The sequence below is a fragment of the Macaca thibetana genome, chromosome 5, assembly GCF_024542745.1.
Source record: "Macaca thibetana thibetana isolate TM-01 chromosome 5, ASM2454274v1, whole genome shotgun sequence".
Lineage (NCBI taxonomy): Eukaryota > Metazoa > Chordata > Mammalia > Primates > Cercopithecidae > Macaca > Macaca thibetana.
This window is the reverse complement of record NC_065582.1, coordinates 70,004,977-70,032,111: the sequence shown is the minus strand read 5'-3', so window position 1 is coordinate 70,032,111 and position 27,135 is coordinate 70,004,977. Positions and strand designations below refer to the sequence as shown.

Below are 27,135 nucleotides of genomic sequence, written 5' to 3'. Positions count from 1 at the left end.
ATTTACTAATAGCAGGGAATAAAGGATGTGGTATTTCTGGCACAGGATGTATATACAGTTCCAGATTTTCACAGTTTCTTGTTTTAGTGACTGTTTTATTCATTAGAATTAGAAAATGAGATTTCTGAGTTTGATTTTCTTCAGGGGATTTTATTATTGCATTATGGTTTTGAAGCCTAACAGAAAGAACATATTTTAAAGATTCTATAAAACAATAAGGTACTATAAATATAAATATATATATGTATTTTTATGGTTGTTCAAAACCACTGGAACTGTGATACCACCTAATACCACCCAATATTGCTTATTTATATGAGAGCACAATGTCTGAATTCTTGGACAAAACAGTTTAGATAATAGTGTTTAACTCAAATACAGTCAAGCTCTTACAGGACTATGGTTTTAATGTCAAATTAACCAAATATGGAATGCAAAAAAATAAAAAAACAAAGCTCATTGGATTAAAGATTCAATCTGACAATTTGATGGTATATGTATTCTTATGGGTTCTTTAATTGTATCTGCCACTCAAACTAATAAAGAAACTAGTTGGCCTCTAATGACTCTTCAAAGGAATTATATCATAAGTCACCTTTTTATGATCCTTTTCTAATACCATGGCCCTTTTTTCACCATTCTTGCAAAAATTAAAAATTAAAAAAAAATTCAACTCTGGACATGAAGAGCCACTAACAGTGGGACGAGAGTTAATCTTTAAGTGCAGGAATGTCTTGAGTTAAAGCAGTAGTCAGAGTTATAAAAATATTTTAATTTTGCAGTGACCTTCAAGCTAATTGTTCTAAATGCCATCTGACTGATAAGGAGCTAAAGAGTAAACTGATGTCCAGCTGACAAAATGCTAGATCAGCTACCATATTTACATTTCAGCATGAGATGACGGCCACAAACAGAAACTTAAAAGCAAAGTGAAGCAAGTGATAAAAAGGAATGTCTGCTATTGGTGGTGCTAGTCCAGATGTTTCACTGACTTTGTCACCCTGAACAAGATGTTCAACCTCTCTGCCTGCTTTTTTGAACGTGTAAAAGAAGGAAGTTGGAGTAGACTATCTCTAAGGTTTAACATTTTCTGAGATGTTAACACATTTATCTCTGCATCCACAGGGCTCAAACACCTCTTACTGCCTCCTCACTTTGGAACTAAATGCTATACTGTGAGTGGCATCTAGATCTTGCCAGTGACTTTCCTGTACAGGGCCTAAACTCAATCTGTGATTTTCTCAGCATTTAAGGTACATGGATGGGTGCACCTTGGCAGTTACGACTATGTTGTATTTTTCATGCTCGATTCCATACACATCACTTTGGTCCTGCCTCCTCACAGGTAGAAGGAGTGATATTTCACAGCTCCTGGCTTAAACAGAGGATCCTAGCCTCTACTGGGTTGAAGTAGTGGAGGGTTAGACTCAATATGTGGTAGCCTCTCTTCTTATTGCAATAATGTTCTAAATTTTAAAAACTGACTTTTCTGAAATTGTCATCTGTTTTATTTTTTCAGGGATGGGGAGGTGTGTATATATTTGTCATCTATTTTTAAGGTTAATTAATAATCTCTCTCTCACAAGAGAGATGAAGAAGGCTGTCTTCCAGGTCTCTTTGTTTCTTCTCTGCCTAGAATGCATATTCCCATGTTTTCACATAGCTAATTCTTTAACCTTTTTTGTGTCTCAGCTGCATCAGGGAAACATTCACTAGTCCTTGTGACAGCAAGGCTCCATCAACATCTGTTTCAACCTTTTTCTAGTGAGTCTTCATCTTCTGAAGAGGCTAGACAGCTAACAAAAATACATTTCCTTGACTCCCTTGCAACTAGGGTTCCAGATAGATTTGGTTTCGGCAATGAGGTAAACTTGAGTGAGACTTGAATTTCAAACGAATGCAGTGACACACAGGAAACTCATTATTATTTCTGGGGGACATGACTCTAGAGGGAATACTACAGTCCGGCAGCTTGCAGTTCTGCCAGCAGCTTTCTGACTCTGGCCTACGAACGTGGAAGTTTCCACAGTGAGCCAGATCTGCAATTTTGTTCTAGGACTTATTCCTGGGATGACTTATCTACCCTTTCCAATGATTTGAAAGTACTTAGTTAAATTCTTTTCTGCTTAAAATAGCTACAGTAGTTCCTACTACCTGCAATTGAATCCTGTTGGTGCTCTATTTTGCAATAAAAGCATGTGTAGGCAACTCTCAAGAATAGAAATTGGGGTTTGGATACTTGACCTGATGGGTTTGAAGGCAGAGGGGGACCTGCTTCCATTAGAGCAGTGGCTCTCAAAGTTAAGTTCCTGGACCAGCAATATCAGCATCTGGGAACTTGTTAAAAACACAAATTCTTGGGCCCCAACACAGACCTACTGAATCAGAAACCCTGGGAGTTGGGCTCAGCAATCTGTGTTATAAAAACCTTCCAGGTGATTCTGATGAATGCTGAAATTTGAGAACCACTGCATTAGGGATAGGTTATTGGTAGTAAATGGTAGTTAACAGTCATTTTAAGTGAACATTTTAGAACAAAATGCCCTTTTGTGGACCCAGTGGTGACTGCCATATTACAGAGTGATGGGCAGAAACTGTAAGTGGGTTGGCTGCTTCTTGCTGTGTCGGAGAGATTAAAGAAAGAAAATGAAGGGCTCTGGACTTTAAATTTTTGGCTCAAATAATGGTCTGAAAACTAGGGAATTTTTATGGCTTTCTTAAAACAGCCTATTTCTTGTAGCACTGATGTGGCCAAAACCCAAGTGTAGTCTTATCCTACAGGTTGGTGAATTACAGTGTAGGTTGAAATCACAGACTTGCCATGTGTCCTATGTGAAAATTAAGGCACTGATTAGGAAGGAGTGGAGCACCAAGAAATGGAATTGAGACATTTGAAAAGATCTGGATAATGACATGTATCTCAGACCATTCACTCTAGAATATGTTTCTATGTAATTTCACAATGTTTTATACTTTACAGTCCTACCTCTTTTTCCTAATTGTAATTATATAAATTGCATAATTATCTTATATATGACTTTTTATTCATTGTTATATTTGGAGCACCTAAAATAATGCCTGCATAGAATAGGAGTTAAATATTGAATGAATAAATAAATGGGTCTTTAAATCATCTAGTACCTAATCAGTTCTCCATATTATGCAGAAATATTTCATATAAATTTCATTTGGCACAGAGCTATAGTATAAATATTCATATTAGTAATGAACTATACTGTGGCAGAAACAACCAATATGTTGTGGTACACGCCTTTTTCTCTTAAAGTTCAATTATTCAATTTATTTCCTTTTGAAAAATTTTAATAATTGAGTTTCTTCTTTCTTCTACACAACAAATACTCCATTGCTGTAATTTTTAAAAATCAGTTACAGCTTCTCTTAATAATCATTAAGATTTGATTCTCTCACTTCCAACAACACTGGAAACCCAGGATGAGAAAGCAGTGACCAAACAGTTTTCCAATTTTTAGTTGATTTTGTAGGAAGTTACTGAAAATGGTGAATTCCAGATTGCTCTCCATAAGTAGAGAATTGGTTATACATTATGAATAAAAGGTTAACACTATTTTGTGCTTACAAAATATGACACATTTTCCTCCAGTAAGCTTTCCACCTCATTCAACTTAAGCTAATTTACTTAAGCTAATTTAAACATGAGTGTATAATTTCTTTTTTTTCTTTTTTCTTGAGACGGAGTCTCACTCTGTCATCCAGTCTGGAGTGCAGTGGCACGATCTTGGCTCACTGCAACCTCTACCTTCCGAGTTCAAGCGATTCTCCTGCCTCAGCGTCCCGAGTAGCTGGGACGACAGGTGCGTGCCACCACACTGGCTAATTTTCGTATTTTCAGTAGAGAAGGGGTTTCACCATGTTGGCCAGGCTGGTCTCACACTCCTGAGCTCAAGTGATCTGTTCACCTTGGCCTCCCAAAGTGTTGGGATTACAGGCGTGAGCCACCACACCTGGCCAAAAAAATGAGCGTATAATTTTTTGAGTGCTTATTATTGGAATGGCTAGTGCAAAAAGGCTTGGAACATCATAGGAACATAAAGATCTCAATGGTATTGCTACTAGATATTGCAAATTGACATCCCCTCCCCCACCTATTGCTACTATGAACAAAAACTAATACTTAATGGAGCATATGTACCAGGAACTCTAGTTATTGGTACATATGCTCTGATTCTGTGAGGTAAATTCTTTATTATCCTCATTTTACAGAGAAAGAAACTGAAGCACAAATAAGTCACATATTTGCCTGACATCACATACCTGGAATTTGAACCTAGGTATCTCTCTTTCTCTAGCACACAATGCTCTCCATCTTGCTACAGTCACAAATATGAAAGCTGACAATGAAAACGTTACCTAAGTGTCCCTCAACATGGCTGGCTCTATCACCCGTTTGTAGGCTGTTTTATATATTTAATAAACTCTCGAATTATTTCTAGTTTCTAAATCACTTTAAGGGAAAAGAAAGCAAAATCTTATTAAATGTATTGAAGGAGCTTGATCTGTGTTTCTTTTTCCTTCATGCTAGATTATAGGATCTCTAAAAGTCTGGGTTTTCCAGATCAATTCGTTGATTCATTCATTGATTCAATAATTCTACAAAACACATAAACCAAGTTCATATAAAACAATCACTAAATGATAGCTATTATTATTATCACCAAGAACTAACAGCCTGAAGGGAAAGATAGATACATATTTGAAATACATATTTTTTAAGTGGAATAACAGAAGGAAGTATGTTAGTATTTTGCCCAAGTGATCCCTAACAACACAATGATAGAGAATGTGAGTCCACATTTTACTCTTCATTAAAGAAAATCTTTCCTGAGCTTTATCAACGCCTCACTTAAGACAAATGACAGCCCTTCTTTTGTTCAACTTTTTATCATTATAATGGCTATTCACACAACAAAAGGGACATACTTGTGTCCCTTTTACACAAGTATAGAGAGTGCCTTTTTGTTTATTCAATAGAGAAGAAACTTTATAGAAAACAATACATTGATAAAATATATGGTCACCTTGAAGCCCATAAAGCATGTGTTTGTAGAAAATAATGTATTTGGGTGAAGTAAATATAATGATCATTTAAAAATTATTACATTTCTAATTTCTAGTGGCTGCCTCATGAGGAAGGTCTATATTTAGGCTACAGTAAAGTCTCTGGTAACTTCAGCAGAAAATAAAGACATGTGGCCACATGGCTATGCAATTTGCTCAGTTGTGTAATCTTTGTACAAAAAAGGGTCATACTGCTATCAAAGGCCTTCTGCTTGCCTTAGGTCTGAAGCATGAAATCTTAAGAGCCAAAATAAAAATTATGGAAACTGGAAACAATTCCTAATAGCCAACTGCTAAGAAAAGAAAAGGCTCTTTATTCAGAAAGTTATTTATTAAAGTAAGCGTGAAAAGAAGGGCAGTGACAGAACTTGGTCTTTCATAAAATTCTTCCAATTAGCCTCAGTGTTGTATAAAGGCATTTTGTTATATTGCTCCTTGGTATTTATTCAATATAAACAGTTAACAGGAAAAAAGGTTTCAATCTCAATAATCCATTTTTTAAAGAAATTATTTGTATTAGATATTTGATGGGTTATATCAGTAGCTGCAAGGAGACATCTTCTGCCAGGCCCTGACCACCACCCCTACCCTCACAGGATGCTTCTTAATGGAGAACAGTTTAATTCCAGGTCTCTGAATAAAGCCACCTTGACAGCCGCCACATTACACCTTATGGAAGACTATTTATTATCTCTCTTCTCCACTTTCCACATGCACAAAAGGAGTGTTTTTAAAGAAGAAACCACACAATTAGTTTATAAGGTTTTTAGAATTTATCTTTTTCCAAGAGGGAAGTGAATCCAAAGACAGATAAGAAAGAAAACTACTTTTAAAAAGGGAGCGAGTATGAAACTCAGTAAATCTTGCAGACAGTAAAGAGGTGAATCAGGCACAGTGGGACTGGACTAGTATATTTTCTTTAATGACAGCATCAACATGTTATATGATTTTTCCTTTTTTTCTAACATTATATAAGTGAATCCCTTTAAATCTCAATAAGAGGCACCAACTATAAAAAGCTTTATAATGTGCTTATAGTTTTTCAAAATCATATAGAAAGCATGTAATAATGCTAAGATTCTGAAATAAAATGCATTATAAAGAAAAACTTTAGAATAAATTTACGATTGCAATTAGGAATAATATACACAGATCTGATTACCATCTTGGTTACTGAGTTCCGAATTAAAAAATTATACTAAAACTATGGTATTTAGAACTATACACAGTAGTTAGCACAGAAGAAGCTCAAGAACGGTGCCCTCATACTTTGGGGCTAAGCCTATCATTGGAAGTAACCCACTAGTAAAATCAAATCAAAACAGACAAGATTAGCTTGTCACATGAAGGCAGGAAGAATCAAACAGAAAATCTAATAAGTCTTGCCAATGTGAAAAACATGTAGCCCAGTTAATGTTACATATGTCTACAAAAATCAATATCTCAATTGATGGTGCACAGAAAGTCCAAAGTATTGTTGCAGAGGATTTCTAGGACTGTTTGAGGAAGATGATGTCTTACTTCAGGGCTTCCCAATCACTGAGTTGTGGACTGGTACCTGACCGTTGCTGGTTGGGAACCAGGCCACATAGCAGGACGTGGTGAGCAGTGGGAGTGAGAATTACTGCCTGAGCTTCGCCTCCTGTCAGATCAGTGACAGCATGAGATTCTCATAGGAGCGTGAGAACTGCACATGCAAGGGATATCTTGGTTGCATGCTCCTTATGAGAATCTAATGCCGGATAATCTGAGATCAAACAGTTTCATCCCGAAACTATTCCCATACTCACTATGTCTCCATTCCCCACCCCTCCACCAACCCCTGGAAAAACTGTCTTCCACAAAATCAGTCCCTGGTGCCAAAAAGGTTGGGGACCACTGCCTTACTGGATGCCATAGGTAATTACAGTTCAGTGATAGTGGTTATCAAGATAGTAGGGCCAACACTTCTTTGTTAAATTAGCTGCTCAAAATTTTTCCATTTATAATCTGGCCATCCATGCAGAGTTTTCAGAAAGTGAAGGAATATGATGATCATCTTGACATAAGGAACTTGATCAGTGCCGTAACACTGATCAAGTGTTAGGCATCAGAGATTTGGGTCAGGTACCTGTCTCTGGCCCTTACTGCTGTCACCTGCAGCAATCACACACATGCCTGATCAAGACAGGGTCATATGAAGTTTTTGGCTCTGAAAGGTTAAGGTCAAGATGAGGAAAATTCTGGCCTAAGAAATACTGCCTAAATGGTCAGCTAAGCTATAAGGACTGAACTGAATCAGCACTGACTCCGTGACAAAAATGAGAAGCTATTTTATAAAAGCAAACCCTAATATATATATTTTACTGTTCTAACAAGAAAGGAAGGCTGCTGGGTCTGACTCGCAGACCCTGACAGAGCGACGGATGAGAAAATGCACTCTGACACAGATATCCAATGGAAGAGCGGGCCAGGGGACCAGGTTACCCACAGAAAGAGTTGTAGCAGCCACAGCCCTGACAAGCTGATGCTGCGGGCATTTATTTAGTACAGATTTAATGACACAGGCCTTGAGTCAATACACTTGTAGGTAATTAACATGGTCGCCCCTACCCCCTTTTTATCTAACCTAAGCTTTTAGGCACCAGATAAGAGAATCTGGCTGCCTTCAGCCAAATCCTTTTCTGAAGCTTTTATAAAACCTCCCAGCCTTCCAAGAAGGTTTGCATCTTTCCACAGTTTTTCCCGCCACCCTGACCGATCTCCTACAGAAGGCAAAAAAGGCTGTCAGTCAATCAATGAATCAAATATTTACTTCCTAGTTGTTCAGATAATAAATAAACGCTTATTATATTCTGATAATTAATTAACTTTCTAATACCATAATAGGTTAACTGGGGTCCTTTTATTATTATCTCAGCAACTTGCAACTAAGGATCATTAAAAGGTATATGGCAAAATGCTCAGTTTAATGCCTAATTTATGCTACACCCGATTTTAAGCCAAGAGAAGGTTAGATTTATAATGGGATAAAACACTCAAGCAACAGAAGTGGAAAAAATAAGGATTCTGAATTTCCTATCCACTAATTACTTTGTTACAACTGGAGAACTTTATGTGGATACAGGTATAAATATTTAGTAGATTTAATTCTTTTAAGAATAAATTTGTTAAAATAAAAGTTAAGAAAATATTTGATAGCTTTTCCATTTATTTTAGGTTTTAAATTGAGATAATCAGACAAATGACAGCAATTTTGGTGATTGCTGGATGATACAAACACCTGTGTAGCTAGGGCTGTACAGGAATTTTTATTTGGTTGACAGAAAACTAGAACTGAAATCAATTGCTGAATTTCAACCAATTTAAGTGAATTACTTGACCTACAAGCTATATAACCCTAAATTTATCAATGCAGCTGCCAGAAATCTATTTTCTGAATGCAACAACAGCTGGTTTTGAACAATACTGCAATACAGTAATTTTCAGTTATTCCGAAGTATTTTTCTCTTGCTAAAATTATGAACGTAATTGAGAAAATAATTTTCAGATTTTTCTGAAAGACTACTATTTTCAAAGTGAAAAACAAACTTGAATATAATTTTTAGAAATTACTTGCTTTATTTTTTTTTTTCACCTAGAACAACACATATAATGGTAGAGTGTAACCCTCACCTTCATTTTAGAAATTACCCTACAGTGCCTGCAGGCACTTCAATATGTAGATAATTTCCAAATCACCAAACATATTGCTTGAAAACTACATCCTTCTAGGAAGAATAGACAAATGGGCCAGTTAAGCCTGAGGTGAATAATACTTTAAACCTGTAAAGCTTTGTAAATAATTGAAACACTGCTCATTACTTCAAACACTGTCATCAACACACAAAATAAATACAGACAATTCCATATGAGGTTAACCCAAAAAGGACCTTAACCTTTCAGGTAAAATTAGTATCTAAAGTTCCTAGAATTGTTTTTCTTGGCAGTTAACTCAGTTTCACTGGCAAATGACTCAGTTTCTTACTCATGGATTTAACTGAGAATGTTTACAAGTTCTCAATTTACTTTATTTCTGACTAACTTACTCTCTCTCCTGTGCTGTGCAATCTTGTGTGGGCTCTGGATCCAGACTGCCTGGATTTAGTACTGGCACCATTCCCTCCTTACAACCTAATGAGATCCTGAGAAGCACAATCGAAACTCTCTAAGCCACAAATTCTCTCTTAGAAACTGCTAACAATACTGACCATGTAGGTTGTGGATTCAGTAAACTTAGTTGACTCACAAAAAGAAGTTAAAACATGCTCGGTATACAGGAAGTGCTCAACAAATGTAGCTATTATTATTATCTGTATCCTCTTGTTTGGGCAAAAGAAATGTTGCTCTTTCATGCCTAGGCCTTTTCAAGGTCCTTATGTCTTCACTGTCTTGCATTGTCAGTCTCACACTGACTCCTGTGCCTTCGCCTTTGTCTAAGAACATTCTGCCTCTCTTGCTTGTGAGCAATGTCTGCTCACACATTCAAAACCTAACCAAACAATAAAAAACTTCACATGATTCAGGCAACACCCTTCATAGCTGCTCCTCCACTGTCTTTTACACAAAACACTATAATTTTTGAATAGTCTATATTCATTTCTTCCACTATTTACTTTTACCTTTTGCGGTTTCACTTCCCTGAAACTGCTTTCTCAATAGTCACTTAACGAATCCACAGCAGTTTTTTCACAATCCTCGTATTTCTCAATCTTCCTACCATTGATGAGATCTCCTCCCTTTTTGAAACTGCTTTATTTTGCCTTCTGTGCCACTGCACTATCCTAAATCTTCCTCCTTGTTTAAGTACCACTTCTCTACCTTCTTAGCTGTTTTCTTTTCCTGTTCCTTCCATCTAAGCCTATATTCACAGGAGTTCTGTTCTCAGTCTTTCCCTACCTCTCTGCACGTTCTCCAATTGATGCACCCCTATGATTTCACTACCATGGGATGTTAACTACCAAATCTCCACCTCTAGTTCTAAACACCACCCCATCATCGCTCGAGTCCTGCCTTTTCTGATTGCTGAAGACGTTCACTTGGTTGTTCAACCAGCACCTCAAACTTATCTTGTCCTAAATCAAACCTACAGTTTCAGGGAAGTGAAACTGCAAAAGGTAAAAGTAAATGGTGGAAGAAATGAATACAGACTATTCGAAAATTACAATGGTTTGTGTAAAAGAGAGTGGAGGAGCAGCTATGAAGGGTGAAGACTGAATCATGTGATTCTTAATATTCATCTTAATATTTCCATTTTAATGAATTAATGTCATCATCATTCTTTGAATTGCCAAAGTCAAAATATTTGGATCTTCTTTCCTGTCTCAGCACAGTGTTCTGTGCACAAGCTCTAGATGGTGAACTTGTATCCTCATTCTTCCACTGCATGGCAGTGAACTTGAGCAAGTCACTGGGCTTCTCCAGGCTTCAGTGTGGCTTTCATAACATAGTTATGAAGTTTACATGAGAACACAGTTGTGCAGTTTACATGAGAAGATGGACGTAAGGGCACAAAGAGTTTAGCATGTGGCAAACTATGATGAGGATGACAGAAAAAGAATCTCGATGATCTGTTCACACTTTTCCCATTCCTTACATAACTCTTGTCACATCTCACATGGTCCTTAACCTATGTCATCACAAATACATTTAAACACAGGAGGACAACCTTGGTTGTAAAGTGTTAAAGTGCCTCAAATTTTCATTAATCTCAACCAAGCCATTCCAAACCAAGACCTACAACATACATCTACTTACATATCTATGTGCTTTTCTCTCATTGTGTGCTAAATAATGCAAAGAGAATTCAGGAACTGACCTTATTTGACCCCAATTTCAAACAGCATTTTATAAGCCGTATGGTCAGAAATTAAAATCACTCTCAATTCTTGATAATACAGAGCAGGTATCAGTAACAAACTATAAATTGTTTTGTTATTACCCTAGCCAAACAACCACCTCATGGTCCCCATTTCCCCAGGAACTAAAAGAAAAGTAAAATTAATTTTGGCCCCAAAAAGATGTAATAATTATAACAATTACTGGAAAACAGTATCAGAATCATACACTGTATTACACAGTCAATATAAGTTATTTAATGACTTTTGCTTTGTATTATCAGTGACTTTGTATCCCTGCAAGAAAGCAGAGTTAATTAAAGATTTTTATGAGTATCTATCTAAATATTTACCAAATTTGGCTAGATTTGGTGTCTGAAATTAGCAATTTTTAAAATGAAAAAGAATTACCGCTAACGACTGTAGCTCTCTTGTTTCTTCCTCTGCTGCTGAAGCATGATACGACAGAACCTACAGGGTAGGAAAAGAAGTCCAGGTTACACAGGAGAGAACTACCAAATGTAGACTAGAACTTCCAAGCTTGGAAATCTGCTAAATCTTCCTGGAGAGATCATTAGAATCCTCAGAATGCCAAATCTTGTTTGCTGCTTTCTTCAACAGTGAAAAACCCAGATTTAGATTCCATCGCTTGTTTTGGAAAACAAAAAGTTATACTCCCTACGTTTAAAGAAAACTCTTGTAACTTCCATTCTGACATTATTGCTATAACAAACACATTATTTATAAGCCAGCCTAGAAATAACTTTTGGCTCAAACTTGGCAGAAAATTTATTTTGTTTTGTTTTGTTTTTTAAGACAATATTGACCTTTAGTTATTTTTGCTTGTGTACAGAATTAAAGGGAAAATCTTTGCATAATCTGACATTTTGATGTTAATATTTGGAAAGAAAGTAGTCTAGAAGTGGCTCTCAGATGAGGCCTGTAACCATTCTAGAATTCACACAGAAAAACTGGATGCCTGGGACATAGTCATACAGATTTAAGGATCCCTTTACACTCCTACAATTCAAGAGCTGAGAAGAGAGTAGTGCTGGCCTGTAAAGCCATCCCTTGACAGTTGAGGACACTGAGGCTCAGGGAGTCTCATGATTTGGCTGTAAGCTCACACTTAGTGAGAGGACAAGGAGACTTAGGACCCAGCTTTCAATTCCTAACCTATACACGTTCCATTACTTAGTAGAGTTAAAAAATCAGGCTTATTAACTGAATTTCCATTGTCAAAAGTCATCATTTCTAAGTACAGGTTGAGCACCCCAAACCTAAAAATCTGAAATCCAAAATGCTCTAGTGAGCATTTCCTTTTGAGTGTCATGCTGCTGCTCAGAGTTTTGGATTTTGAAACATTTTTGGGTTTGAGATTTTTGGATTTGGACTGCTCAACCGTTAAGTATAATGCACATATTTCAAAAATCTGAAAAAAAATGCAAAATACAAAACACTTCTGGTCCCAAGCATTTCATGTAAGGGCTACTCAAACTGCAAAGCGATTTTTTAAAACATTCTTTTAAACCAAAGTAGTGGTTGTATTTAAAATACCTATTGTGCTTTGAAAGCATATTTTTTCAAAGTTCATTTTTGACAGAGACTACACAGATTTACAAAAAAAACCGAAAAGCTTAAAAATCATTGATGAAAAGGTAGCTCATTTTCAGACTTTAAATGGTGAGTAAGGTAATTCAGCAACCCAAACCAGTATTTCTTCCACCAGTCTTTAAAATTTTAAGTAATGAAAAATTTAAAGCCAAATGATACATATTTGTACCATCTTATGATTTAGAACTGTTACAATACTGCACTACATTGCATCTTTTTTGCCATTTGAACCATTAATCACTAGGAAACCTCAAGAAACTCATAACTGCTCTCTCCTGTACATGTGAAATTGATGGGTCATGGCTATAACCTGTTGCTACTGAGACCATAGTGGTGGTTCCCCAAGAAAAGGTAAGACTGTGACCATGAATTAGACTAATATTAACAAGTGCAGTGCAACATGGATATATGAATAAAGAAATGACACAATAAATTCTAAGTTAAAAAAAAATTTATCACACACAAAAGATAAAAATAACATCTTACACATGGGGCATAAGGATTAACTGTTTTAATACATGTAAGCATTAGAATACACTTGAAACATTTGATAAATTTAGTTATTTTTATTGTCATTGTTTTATTGTTATTAGAATGATCACAATTTCCAAGTCAAAATAATTCACTATCTTTTGAAGACCTGAGGGATTTGTGCCCTTGGCTTTTGTCCAATGGCCTCATAAAGAAAGGACCATTTTTTTCAAAGTTGTATCTATGATCATAGAAATGACTTCACATATGACCTGAAATAAAAAACTTTTTATACTAGGTAAAAGCCTAATTATCCATATAATTAACTGAAGGAGAGCTACAAAGATAGAAGTAAGTCTCATCAGGAAAATATTCAGAGATTTTGAACAAAGTAATACAAAGTGTGGGATTGCTTCAAACTAAGCCAATGGGAGGGGAAGGGAAGTGCAGAGGAGTGAGGTGGGAATGGATGGAGTGATAATGGCCATGGGTTGATAATTACTGAATGGATCATGAGGACGTGAGGGCTTATTAAGCTGTTATCTCTACTTCTGCATATATTTGAAACTTTCCATAATAAAGCATTAAAAAAAAGAAATAACTTCTAATTGATAGCTTAGATACAATTTTTCAATGAGAAACCATGGAACTGAAAAAATTAGATTAAATATTATATATAAAATATATAAACACATACACAGATATATGTATATATGTGTATATGTATATTTAAAGCTATTTGTACACATATGTACATGTGTACATGTACCTAATTGAAACTATATTTGAAATATATACTTTTGTGTATATGTGTACATATATACTTGAAACAGATGTCCACTGGTTTATGATTGAACGTCTTTTATATAATACTATAGCAAACCTATTAGTATAATATATTTGGCATAGAAAGTAAAGGGTACTATCTGGTAAATTTTATATAACATATGTCCCTCTAGCTCTTTAGGTTAGTTATGTACTTAAGAGAGATTGAGGGAAATGTTATTATATCCCAAACACTGATTTTCTCTAATTTCAACTAGATAAGAAATCTCCATGTTACATCAATTGAATAATTTCAAGGCAGTTAGTGAAACATACATAGAAAGGACTGACCCTGTTGGAGTTGGCCGGTCCTTTGTGAGAAAGAGCATCCCTCGGTCAGTCCCTGGGAGCCAGTGATTTCTTCACTCGCTACCTGCACCTTCAGTCACTTGGGGGAGCTTGGTAGTCATACAGATTCCAAGCTTCTACCCAAGACTTGCTGAATCAGAACTTTCAGAAGTAGGGTATATAAATTTGTAGTTTGAAATAGTTTCTCAGATGATTCCAGGAGTTAAAACTCTTCCTGCTTTTCGTTGATTTTATTTTTTCCTTTCCTCACTTCTAATTCTCTTAAGAGTGCCTAGGGTTTCTGTTTTTTGTTGTTGTTGTTTGTTTGTTTGTTTTTAATTTTTTTTCACAACTGTTCTCACAGAAAGATGGGGAGGCTCAGGCAATGGGAAAGGGACAGATAAGTGGCAGTTGTTATCTGGGTCAATGGTTATTAAAGTCAATATTGCTTTCTACAGAAAAAGCAAAGGCCTAAAGGGATAAACATCCTGAGTTGTGGTTTGGTTATATGATATTTGACAAGTTTCTTAAATATTTTGAGTCTTATTTCTTTCACTCTTTAGTTGAGGATAATAAGGATCTCATCATCTGAATCACATAATTTTGGTGAGGACATAATGACCGAACACACACACACCATGAGTGATTATGAGGGAAAGGTCAAAGCTAAATGTCTGGCTGTCTGGAGTGAGAGGTCCCTAAACTTCACCCACCTCCAATGTGACCATTTGCTTGGCCATGGCTCTCTCCACTGCTTCATACATCTGCGTGTTCTGGATCCCCAAGCCACAAAAGATGACAAAAGCTTCCAGAAACTGTTCGTCATTTCGGTTGAAAGGCTTAACCTTGCCAGTATTCTCCTCCATCTTATTAACAAGTTGGCAAACCCCTATAACAATCCAAGAGATTGAGCAAATGTTATTGTTGATTATCATCGTTTTTGTGGATTTTAACAAACACACCCAAAGACTGTCTTATACTTTTCTCTTAGGAATGCTTAGTGTGTCAAAATAAGCAAATTAACCCCCACAAATATAAACTAGAGAAGTAAACAGAATTTATATGAGAACTAGTTTCACGTAGTTCAAAATGTACATTGCTGGCGTTCAAAAAATCCTAGAGTACTATTTTCTTCCAGACTCAGTCACGAATTTTAGATCAGTTGAGTCCCCAAAGACAATATGTCCTTTGGAAACTAATTGGATTTTTGTACACTTGCCAAGAGAACAATTCTGATGTACATCAGAATTTTGGGTCAAACAGATCTCCTTTCCTTACTGAGAAACCAGAAGTTTAAATACACACACACACACACACACACACACACACACAAAATAGAATGCAGAAAGGAGGCAACTGACATAGGAAGTCTTAAATTTCAAATCTACGCCTCTGTATCCAGGAGAATCAAATCTGCAGAAAACTTCTGATGCTGCAAATAAGTATGCAAATAAAAATGACTAGTTAGAAATAAAAGTCAAACATGTAGCCAACATAAATGAAACATTAGGATAAATCTAGGAATATCAACATCTTCACTGAAGTGGTTGTTCTATGAGTTTCTGAGCCTAGTGGTCTCTGTGAGGAGTGACCTCACTCCGATGACCCAGCCTACCTCTGTGTAAACAAAGTATTGTTAAAGTCCTTATCATTTCTGTCTCTGAGTATATAATAACAGACTTCCACCATGTGCCCACTGTGGGATACACATTGTGCTAAATACTTTGGTAGACACATGATCTCTAGTCTTCACAATTTATTCTGCGAGGCAGATGTGACCATCATTTTACAGATGAAGAAACTGAATCTCAGAAAGGTTACATCATTTGCTCTAAGCCACTTAGCTGGTATGTGTGGGTGTAAAATTCAGTCTCCAGCTCAGCCTGCCACAAGGGCCACTCTCAACTGCCATACTACCTGTCAGATCATTGCTAGCAGTGCCCTGGTTGCATCTTGGCTTGCCCACACCTCTGCTCATGCTTTTCCACAGGTGTGCACTGCTCCCCACTGCCTTCCCTCCTGCCTCACCAGTTGATCCCTATACCTCCTTCAGAGTGAGCTCCAGGAGGCCTCTAACTTACACGTGAGGCAGGCATTTTTCTGTTCCCTTAACATGACCAGTTGGTGTATCATAGCAAATTTTATTTCTATCTCTCTTTCTAGACTGTCAGTATCTTGGGCTTAGAGTTTTATTTGTTTTATTCAGCTCCATTTCTTCAGCTGGCAAAATGCCTAGCATATAGTAGGAACTAAAAAAATGTTTTCTGAATTAATGAAAGAATGTAGAATTGTGGCTCTGACTGAACTAGTTTCCCATGAAGACTGTAATAGTCTATTATCCTTTATTTTTCCTGGAGCACAAAAGGATTTCATAGAGTCTGGAAGATGGTTGCACATTAAGCTCCTTTACCACCATCAATGTTCACTTTCTTTACTTTTCATACTATAAATGATCTGGACTCCCCTTTTTGCTCTTTTTGTTTGTTTATCTACTTTAAACAGTAAAGATATCTATATGCTTATCTATTAGCATTAGTGCTGCAGAAGTTACTTTTCTATCAATTATTCCATAGTCAAGGGAAACTTTAAACAAGATATAATGAATTTGGACACTGCAAGTAAAAGCCATATACTAAATGGCAATCAGCATTCATTATCTTAAATGTATATATCCTGTGTGTGGAAGAAAACAACAAGAACAACAAAAGACAAAAACAAACCAAGGGTTATGTCCTCCAACCTTTGTGAATCCCCAAATTATAAATATGGAACTGTTTACACAGGCTTCTGTCTCCCAAATCATATTTTCTTGAGAGTCACGTTTCATGCCCTTATCCTCACATCGCAATGGAATTGCCTTTCAGTTTTACCAAAGTTTTCTCCTACTCGATAGCCTTTTTCATAAGCAAGATTTTAAAAATTACTTCCTAAGAATTACTACATGTATAGCAAGAAAAGTACAACACAGAGGGGTTATGTGAATACCAAGTAATCTGCGAGGCTTATGACCTAGCTAAGTGTCTCTCTAGTACAGTACTTCAAATCTATGCCTTGGTCAAAATTCACTGAATGAATATATTAAGAGTCGTTAAATTATACCTTTGGAATTGTTCGCAAGTCCTTTAAATGGAATGTTATGTGTAGAAATATCAAGGTTCTGCTGTAACAAATACAGCTCAGAGCAGAACAGCTAAAGTATATCCATGTTATGATCCACCATTATAGATATAGATCTATAGACACAGAGTTAAGCTCTGGGGAAAACAACAACAACAACAAATGGGTACTGAAGACAAACCATCCATCTAGGCATATAAATTAATTCTCTTTTGAAAGTGATATGAACAGCCATATTTAAATAGCATTCATGATAATCCCATCGATCTCTTTACACTCTTCAGAAAGTTTAATTATATCAAGCAAAAATACCCATGTTAAAACAAAAAGTTATCAAGAAAAAGAAGGTTTATAACAAATGGGGTTCCCTGTTTAAGAAAACTAAAAACCTGGGCACATTTACAGATAGAGTGTTCACAACTTCTTCCTTAATGATCTAAAAGAGTAAGGAGTACAAAAATGAAATTTAAAACTGGAAATTTGAGATGCCACATTACTCATAAACCATACAAACTCAGAATCATTTATATTTAAAAATGAAATGTTTAATGCCAAACCAAAAATAAAAGAGAACCATTCAGCAAAAATCCATTAATAAGTGTAATCGTAAATTAAGACAATATTGAAAAACATTAGGGGAAAACCAAGAAGTAGTGAAGTTAGACAGCAAACTATCAGTGCTACCTAATATTATAGAGTTCATAAAGTACTCAAAATGTGGTCACCACAGTAGCTCTGAGAGCTGGTTAGCATTGAAGGCACCTCTGGAAATTATGCTGAAGGGACTAGATGGCTTATAAAATTAAACAGTTATATTTTATTTTCCATAATTACAGGGATTGGATGTTGTTACCAACCAGTCTTCCTCCTGGCTCTTTGGCAGAACAGGGGGTCAATGCTTATACCCTGCTTGCAGTCTTATGTCCTCTCTACCACCTAACATGAACTCCAAAATTAGCATCCTGCCTTATTAAAGTATAAAATGTACCTTTTTCACCTATCTTGCAAATACTTTCGTTTCTGCACTTTTCATTTGTCAATTGTCTTAATTTGGAGAGGTTTTTGCTATATAAAATATTTAATTTTTTAAGGAGCCAAAATAATTATCCTTACAATATTCAACTATAGTGCCTTGCTTTTAAAACAGCCTTCCTCATTTTAATGCGATATATAAACCCGTATTTTCCCTAGTACTTTTATACATGTATTACATTTAATCTTATAATCCAACTTAATTTTTTTCCCCTAACTGCTATTGGAGTCTTATAACATCTGACCAGTTATCCATTCTCTGATGATCTGAATTGTCACCATATACTAAATTCATATTTGTTTCAACTATTACATACTTTTTCCACAATTTAATATTTTTGAAATCAGTATGCACGTTATGATCAATAGCTTGTCATAGTAAATTGAAGTCATATTTTACTTTCTTGGAGATACATAAAGTGGTGTCTTTCATTCAAAAGTATCTTACTTAAAAATAACGAAATACACCCTACTCTGTTATATACAATAACACAATTATATATGCCAGATTGTGGGTCTACATTTAGACTTTCTGTTCTGTTTCATCAATCTTGGCATGTCTTTTAGCACCTATACCATACTTTTAATTATTTTACTTTTATATCATTTTAATTTCTGAATTAAATCTAAATTTAATTTCTGAAAGGGCAATAACCATCAGCTATAATTCTTTTTACACCTCCAGTTGTAAGTATTATCAATGTTTGTAAATGTTGATCAGGAACAACCTCCCCACTCCCATCCAAATCTCACAAGGATACATATTAAAATTGATGCAAATCTAATCTGGGGAGACTTGATATCTCATGAACTAGATTTTAATCATTTCAGAAATGTATTCACTTCTTAATGATTTTTAAATCACTCAGAATTTTGTAGCTTTCCTCATATAGATGGCATATATTTCTGGCCAAGTTTATTCTTTGTTACTATAGTAAATGGGTATTTTTTTTCCCATTGTTTTCTAACAAATTTGTCTTGGCATATATTAAAATTATTTCTCTTTAATAATTTGATAATTAGGCTTCTTATAAAACTCTTACTAGACCAGGTACTTTCAGCTAATTCTTTCTGGGTTTTCCATTTAACAATAATATAATTTGTAAGTTATTTTATTTTGCCTCCTTTTTTTCTGTGTCTCATCTTATTTCAACCATGCCTGCCTTCTGATTGCTTTGGTTAGAATTTCCTTGGGCAATAGCTTTTTTTTTTTTTTTTTTAAAATAACAATTTTTTTCTCAATTACTCCCATGAACAATTCTAAAATCCTCTCAAGTTAGTATTGGTTACTACCAACTTTTATAGAAATTCTCAATTTCACCAAACGTTAATTCCTATTTGCTACATTGTATTATCAAGTATCTTTTAAAATGTCTTCAGTATCTGTAGTTATATTCCCGTGCTCATTACTAGTTGCATTTCTCTCTTAATATCCTCATTATCTGTTGGAGGTTTCTCTATTATTATTGTGTTTGCCCATTATCTCTTATTTATTTCTTCCCATTTCATAAGTTTATTTTTTCAATTTTTTCTTCTACTTTCTTTCTTCTCATGTATATATTTATTTGGGGAAGGCAGCAGAGTGAGAAAGAGAAAGGTGCTGTTTTTCTAATTTCTACGGTTGAATGCTTAGTTAAAATTTTTTCATTATTTCTTAATAATAATAAAATACTTAAAGCTACATAATTTCCTCTGAGTATAGCTTTGACCATGTACCTTGAGTTTTTATGTTATGTTGATAGAACAATTAAATGAACTAGATTTTAATCATTTCAGAAATGTATTCACTTCTTAATGATTTTTAGATTTTCTAAAATGCTATAATTTAATTATGACTTTTGATTTCTTCTTTGTCATTTAGGAGAATGCTTTTCAGGTTCTAAGTGAGTTTTTTTCCTTCCAATTTATCTTTTTGTTATATATGAACAGTTTTAATGCACTGTGATCTATGAAAGTGGCCAATAGTTCTGCTTTTCAGAAATGACTGACTTTGTGTTGCATATCATCAATATTTGATTTCTGACACATATTTGAGAATAATCTGTATTTTTAAATTCTGAAACATGAAAGTAAAGCTATATATGTCAATTAAATCCACTTAATTTTTATCAATTCTAATGTTTATTTTTTCCTATAATTTAACGCTGACAAGTATACTTCAGGCCCACTATGATGATTATTTTGTCCATTTCTTCGTGTATTTTTAACAGTTTTAATTTTTGTATGTCAACGATGCTATTTAGTTTATTAGCATTCACGGCAATGACATTTTCCTCTGTGAGTTTTAATTTTACTCAATGAAAGGTGATTCTTTACATTATGCTTTACCATAAATTCTACTTTGTTTGATAGAAATATTGTTATCCCTATTCAATTTTTGCCCATGTTGTATAAAATGTGTCTTTACAAATGACGTATACTTCACAGGTCCCAGGAATTCCTTGGTGTTTCTGATCCACTAAAGACTACTTCTCTGTTTTCTAGTGCTACTAAAAAGTTTTCCTTATTTTTGTCTTTCTTCAGCCAATTATTAAAGCTGTCATCCTTACACTGATTTTTATTATATAGATCTTCACTTCTATAATTCTAAACTATAATATCTTAATTCCATTTTTTTCTAATTTTCTTCCACCTATTACTGCCCTTATACCCTACAGTCTTATTTCCTTGCGCTTATTATAACTCAGCATAATTTACAGTTCTCTGAGAAAAAATCTAGATACTTTAAGTAATACGAGCAATGTATACCATGGAAGACAATGTACAATTATAAACAAATGAACAGATAGTGATATTGCCAAGTGATAAAATTTAATATGAAAAGTAAAATGAAGTATTAGTCAAACTTAAGCTGACATAACATTAGAATACTTATTTATGCCTTGGAATTCTACTGCAACATACAGAAGAGCAGCTCATCTCTCCACGCATTCACCTATTTAAAGGTCCAACCCTGAGTAATTCATTAAATAAAGCCAAAATAAATTAACAGAGTAAGCTAAGATGATGCAGCAGTGACAATCAATGATTCAAAAATTTATTGAGGCCTACTCAAAAAAATTCTGCAGGCATGCAGGTCTCCCAAATTTTATTGATAGAAAGGAACTAAAACGTGCCATTTGGAGCATCAGAATGATGTAGGTGTTTAGCCAGTTCAAATAGGCTAACAGAACAAGTTTGAAAGTGTAAGAGACTTAGAAAATTCATTGTGGAAGTAAAAAACAGAACCTTCTTACAGTGTACATGAGAAAGGATGAAGACAGTAACCAGCTTACAAATACATATTTATTTCTCATATTTCTCTGTCAAACAATGTGTGGTACAGCACTGTAATTTTTATTTTTATGCTTTTCTTTATTAATAAGGAAATGAAAAAGCAAGCTATTTAAAGTGGAGATGTTCTAAGCATCTGTTTTTGAAAAAAAAAAATTCAATGGGAATAGAACTAATTTCTGGAAAATTTATCCTGAAATTGATATGGAAAAAATAGGCATTAAAATGTCTGGTAAATATGATATGGGAAAAAGGCATATTTAGCATAATAAGTAGGGAAAATAATTAGTTAAAATAATTGAACGTTCAATGAGAAATACATTTCCTTAAAAGTATTGGAAGCAAAGTAGTGGAAACACTGTGTATTAGCCAGAGCACTAAGAAAACATTTGACAGGAAACAATACCTCAGGGAATAAATGTGATGGGACAGCAGGCCCCATAGTGGTCTAATGTCTATAATTCCATCTAAATGTCAGTAATGGAAAAAATGAGAGGAAGGAAGAAGATTACAAAAAACACATGTGTCCATCTGTCTTTCTGCATGTAACTCTATAGGGATTCTCTATTAGAATTACATAATAGTGGAATCTGGTCTATGACATGTAAGACAAATTATCCACAACCATGACATTTTCCATGCTGCAACTGTAGATACATAAGTATAGTCCAGAAATCAAATTCTTAGTTTTGTCACTCTTGTAAAGCAGCAGGGAACACTGGAAATTTTTCCCCTTATATTTGGGATCTACTTGAGAACCTCCCTTCACCCCACACAAAATCTGACTAGAGAAATCATTTCTTTTTCCTTTCTTTTTATTTACAAGGAATTTTTCTCTCCAAAATCAACATTTGCCTACTTTTGGCTCTGTCATCAAGTAGGGTGATACAAAATACACGCCAAGAGAAGTCTGATTGTGTCATTTTTTATTTTTTGCTTACTTGTCTGACACAGTGACAGGATCACCGAATGTGAATTTTGAACAGATCTGAAAAATTACTAAGTTCAACTCCACAGAGGTGAGTAATGTGCCCATAAGTGTGGTTGAAGATGAGTGGCGCTAACACAGTGCTGTGAGTCCGACCCCTAGTCCAGTGCTCTTTCCATGTTGCCTAACTCGCTCTCATTTACCTTCACATAAAGTGACAAAGGGGCCTGATGCGTAACTTCCTCCAGCCACTCCCCATTCCCAGTTATTACTCCAAAGAAATGCTGCTGGGGAAAAGTGAAGATGTGACTCGATGGAGCAAGCTGCCACTCTGCTTTCCTTCCTGTGACAACTTACTAGTAAATAATGCATTCCTTCTGGAATTTAATTTCACATTTTCAAAGGCCAAAGACAGCTTGTAGTAAATCTTCATACTTATAAAAAAGCATTTTAAACAGCATAACATTTATAATATAGTTTTCCCCTTGACCTCCCTACAAAATAATTTTTTTTTTGAAGACAAATTTTTCACTTCATTTTGCTAGTGCCTGACTAAAACAATATAAATTAAACTTATAGGAGGCTTTTCCCAAGAATGAGGAATCTCTCAAACTTCACTTCATTACTGCCATTACACCTCTACACCTTGCTCTTTTTTTTTTTTTTTTTTTTTTCTTTTTTTTAAATTATTATTATTATACTTTAAGTTCTAGGGTACATGTGCATAACGTGCAGGTTTGTTACATATGTATACTTGTGCCATGTTGCTGTGCTGCACTCATCAACTCGTCAGCACCCAACAACTCGTCATTTACATCAGGTATAACTCCCAATGCAATCCCTCCCCCCTCCCCCCTCCCCATGATAGGCCCCACACACCGGGGCGAAATAAAATTTTATAACATTTACTTGGTATCACATTGTAAGGCGCCCTTGGCAGTTTTCTTTTATTGCTTATGTTAGAGATCTGATCAGTGACAATCTTTTAAAAAGATCTCACAGATTCATTAGCCTTCACTTTTTTCTCTGAGAACTGTAGAAAAGTTGACTCAACCGCCCAGCAGGGGGTTGGCATGCTGGTTTCTAAGCAGCTTTAATGTACAATTCACCAGGGTCAGGAGTGACCCTAGAGCTTAGGCACTAGATTAGCATACTGAAGACTGCTGGGGTGGAGTCACAGTAACTAAGTTGACAAGGCTGATTTATAAAACCAGAATAGTATCAATGTTCCAAAAGAAACAGATCTGTCCCATAAACAGAAGTACAAGCACCTGCAGCTCCAACCCATTGCTTCAAGTCCAGCTCATACAATAAGAAACAACTGTCAGGGCAACCAGTATATTTGAGAGGACATGAATAATGCATTCTCTTCCCATGAGCTAACCTACACTGGAAAAGAAAGTAATCAGTACAAGTTGGATTGCTGGGACTGGAATCAGAACAAGGGAAATCAGAGTCATAGAATGTTGAATTGTACTAAGCTGATGTATCCCTTTCACAATACGGATGCATTCTAGGCAGAGGGACTGGGAATAGGAAAGATATTACTGGCTATAACCTGATGCATCCATTGCACCTAGTGAAGGCTCACCATATGGTCAGAATACTCAGTGCACACTGATGCAACTCTCCACATACATCTCTGTGTTAGGGACAAATGTTACTTTACTCTTGCACAGAACTTGGACAGTCACTTTTAATATCTGTCTTTTCTTTTTCTACTTTCATTACTGATACCTTCTGCCCCTTCTTTCTGACTAAAACTCTCATTCAATAAAATTATAGTCAAATCTTGCAAGTGGAAAAGTATTCAGACTTTTAAAGTTATATTTATATATCTTAATGTTGGTCCATTAGAGTTTTAATTCTAAATTTAACCTTTAAAAAGTTATCATATTTTCTTTATTTCCAGGTTCCTAGGAGAATGTTAACAGTCCAGACCTTTTTTACTACATCTCAGAAACATCAATATGGATGACTGGCATATAAAATCCTACTTAACCTTTACATAACTGCAATACCAGGAAACAAATATGTCAATAAAAGGAAACATCATTCAATTTTTCTGAGAATGCATTCTTCCATCATTCCTGAAGTAGAGGTTTTTCTATAATCATATTAAGAACATAAGCTCCTGAGGGCAGGGATTTCTGCTTTGTTCATTGATTTATCCCAACTGCCAAGAACAGTGAAGTGCTCAATAAATATTTATTAAACGAATAAATAAATATGTTAGAGATCTGATCAGTTTAGATTAGATCTATAATCTAAACTACATTCTTAAAAAAGTCAACATCCAGGAAATAAGACTCTAAAACAATACACATTATCACTTGATATCTCTTATGCAGTCTACTAAATTTCAATACATCATCAATCATTCTTAAACAAAAAATTCTGCTGAAATAGGATAATAATTATAAAAGTACACCATAGTTTATAAGATATTTAACAAATGTCTGTTTGTATTTATCAATTATTTTAATTATTCTATCATTCCAATTTTTATCTGTTTTTAAACATTTTATTCTTTACATTTGAAAGAAAGAAGTATAGCTGGGAATACATTTTTAAAAATAAGTTTAGAGTATAGGTTAAAGGAAAGGCTTTACCTATAACTTTATTCTTCTTTCCATTTTTTATAGGTGTACAAAGCAAACTTCTAATGCACTGCTGGCTTACATTTCCTGTATTTTCAGTCTAAACAAAAATAAAAAGAACAAAATAGCTAAAATGGTAAAGAGATTGATTTGTCCATTAGATGCTATAGAAACTATATGACACATTTGAAAGCACTATATATTCAACTTTTATATTAGCTAGAGAACATTGGAAAGCAGAAAATGTATAAATTATAATAAAGTTCACATAAATGCAATATAAAGCAATGTCTTTACTTTGTTAAAAATATCGGATTTTTTTTTCACTTTAAACTTTCCAAGCAGCTTATAGTAATAATAAGTAAAATATAAAAATAAGTAAAAAAAAAAAAAAAAAAAGAGAGAAGTAGAAGTACAGTATCTACTATACTAGTGTAGTAAATGCCACTAATAATTTAACAAGAGGGGCAGAATCTAAATGCCACCTAAAATGCACCATGTTACAAACCTGTCCTTTAGTAATACCACTGTTGCTATTGCTATATTGCTAAAGTTCTAACAGTGTCTCCAAATAACAAAATCATCCAAATAACAAAATCAAGGCAGCTGCCTCAAAGTGCAATACTTTCCTGAAAGGTGAGAGAAAATACTATAATTCAAATTTTCCAGTGTCTGAGAACAAGATATTTGTAGCTTTGAGGTCAAGAAAAACAGACATCCATTTTCCCAGAGCTACTCACTATGACGGATTACCAATTGCATCAGTTCAAGCCACACGGAAACTAATTTTTGCAAATAAGACAAAAACTCTAGCAATATTTTCTAAGGAATGTCATTGACATTATGTAGGTAATAGCTAAATTACTTCAAAAACAGTATGGTTACTTATTCATAGATATTTAAAAAGGTGAAAAAAGTACAAAGAAAAATACCCAAGTACAGCTCTCAATAGATGTTATGATCTATTTTATTCTCCTTCCTCAGATGAGGGAAAGCACAGATCATTCCTAAACAATCAATTCTAGAGCCAGTCCTTCAGTTTAAGAATAATAACTGTAAATACAGATCTGATGGGAAAACAGCCTTCTAGCTTCAAGTCTAAAATTGGGTTACTTACTGTCCAGGGAAATCTTTTATCCTTACTGACATCTGGGATATTAAGTGGTTCCATAGTATTTTTGACATACTGAGCATACATGTAATTGATTTTGTTTGCATCATGTTCCCTGTGAAAATAACAGATATGAGTTCCCTCTGTGCAGTTAAAAAAAAGCATAGGCAAATAGTTAAATAAATGATTAAGGGAGAAAAACACCAGCCTTAAATTATAAGGCAAAATATATACTTACATGGAAAATGCAGCTTTAAATGTGTTTGACGATTCACAACTTTGTCAGTTACCATAATTTAAATGTTTTGAAAAAAAAAAAATCCCACAATTTTTCAACAAGTTTTATAAAGGTGAATGGCCTTATTCTCATTACAAATGGGCATGGTGAGTTTTGGTGTCATTTAATGTAAATTCATATGTCCCTTCATGTCTTATTTTCTCATCAGATTATAGAATGCCAAAGGTCTGGTGCTTGTTTTACTTCCTCATTATTTGGTTTATCTATCCATCCCAATAAAACAGTATTTTACATATGTTAAGACCAAGGGAAAAATCAAACAGCTTAGAAAAAATGTTTAAAGCTCTTCTCTCAAGTCTATTTTCTTTCTCCTTCTGTCTTTTTGTCGTGTCTTCTTTGACATCTTTCCCTTTGTTCAGTTTCCTCTCTACACAGTTTTTCTGCTTTGAGATGTTTTATGATACTTTTAAAATTAAAAATTTATCTTCCTCAAAAAATTTTATGAACTTACAATATTTTTACCACTTATGTTCCAGTCCCTTGCTTAACAGAGTGAACATGAAAGATTAATCTGATGCCAGAGGGTACAGTGTCAGTGCAAGGGAGGGAAAACAGAATGGAACGTGTTTTTTTCATCAGGAAACTCTGTATGTTCCCTTGTGGTGATGATGAATTCAGCAAAGCAG

The 27,135-nt window shown here is 34.8% G+C and overlaps 1 protein-coding gene across 3 annotated transcripts in view; it reads right to left on the bottom strand.

Annotated features, from left to right (window-relative positions):
* The window catches only part of PDE5A (phosphodiesterase 5A), a 125,625-nt gene that overhangs the window by 30,083 nt on the left and 68,407 nt on the right, over positions 1–27,135 (bottom strand). For all 3 annotated transcript variants that reach the window (XM_050792344.1, XM_050792346.1, XM_050792345.1), the window contains exons 8-11: positions 26,218–26,326; positions 25,113–25,200; positions 14,864–15,039; positions 11,364–11,423 (exon numbers count right to left, since the gene is read on the bottom strand). In XM_050792344.1, the coding sequence (XP_050648301.1) occupies positions 11,364–11,423; positions 14,864–15,039; positions 25,113–25,200; positions 26,218–26,326 (433 nt within the window). The remainder of the gene's footprint in view (positions 1–11,363; positions 11,424–14,863; positions 15,040–25,112; positions 25,201–26,217; positions 26,327–27,135) is intronic.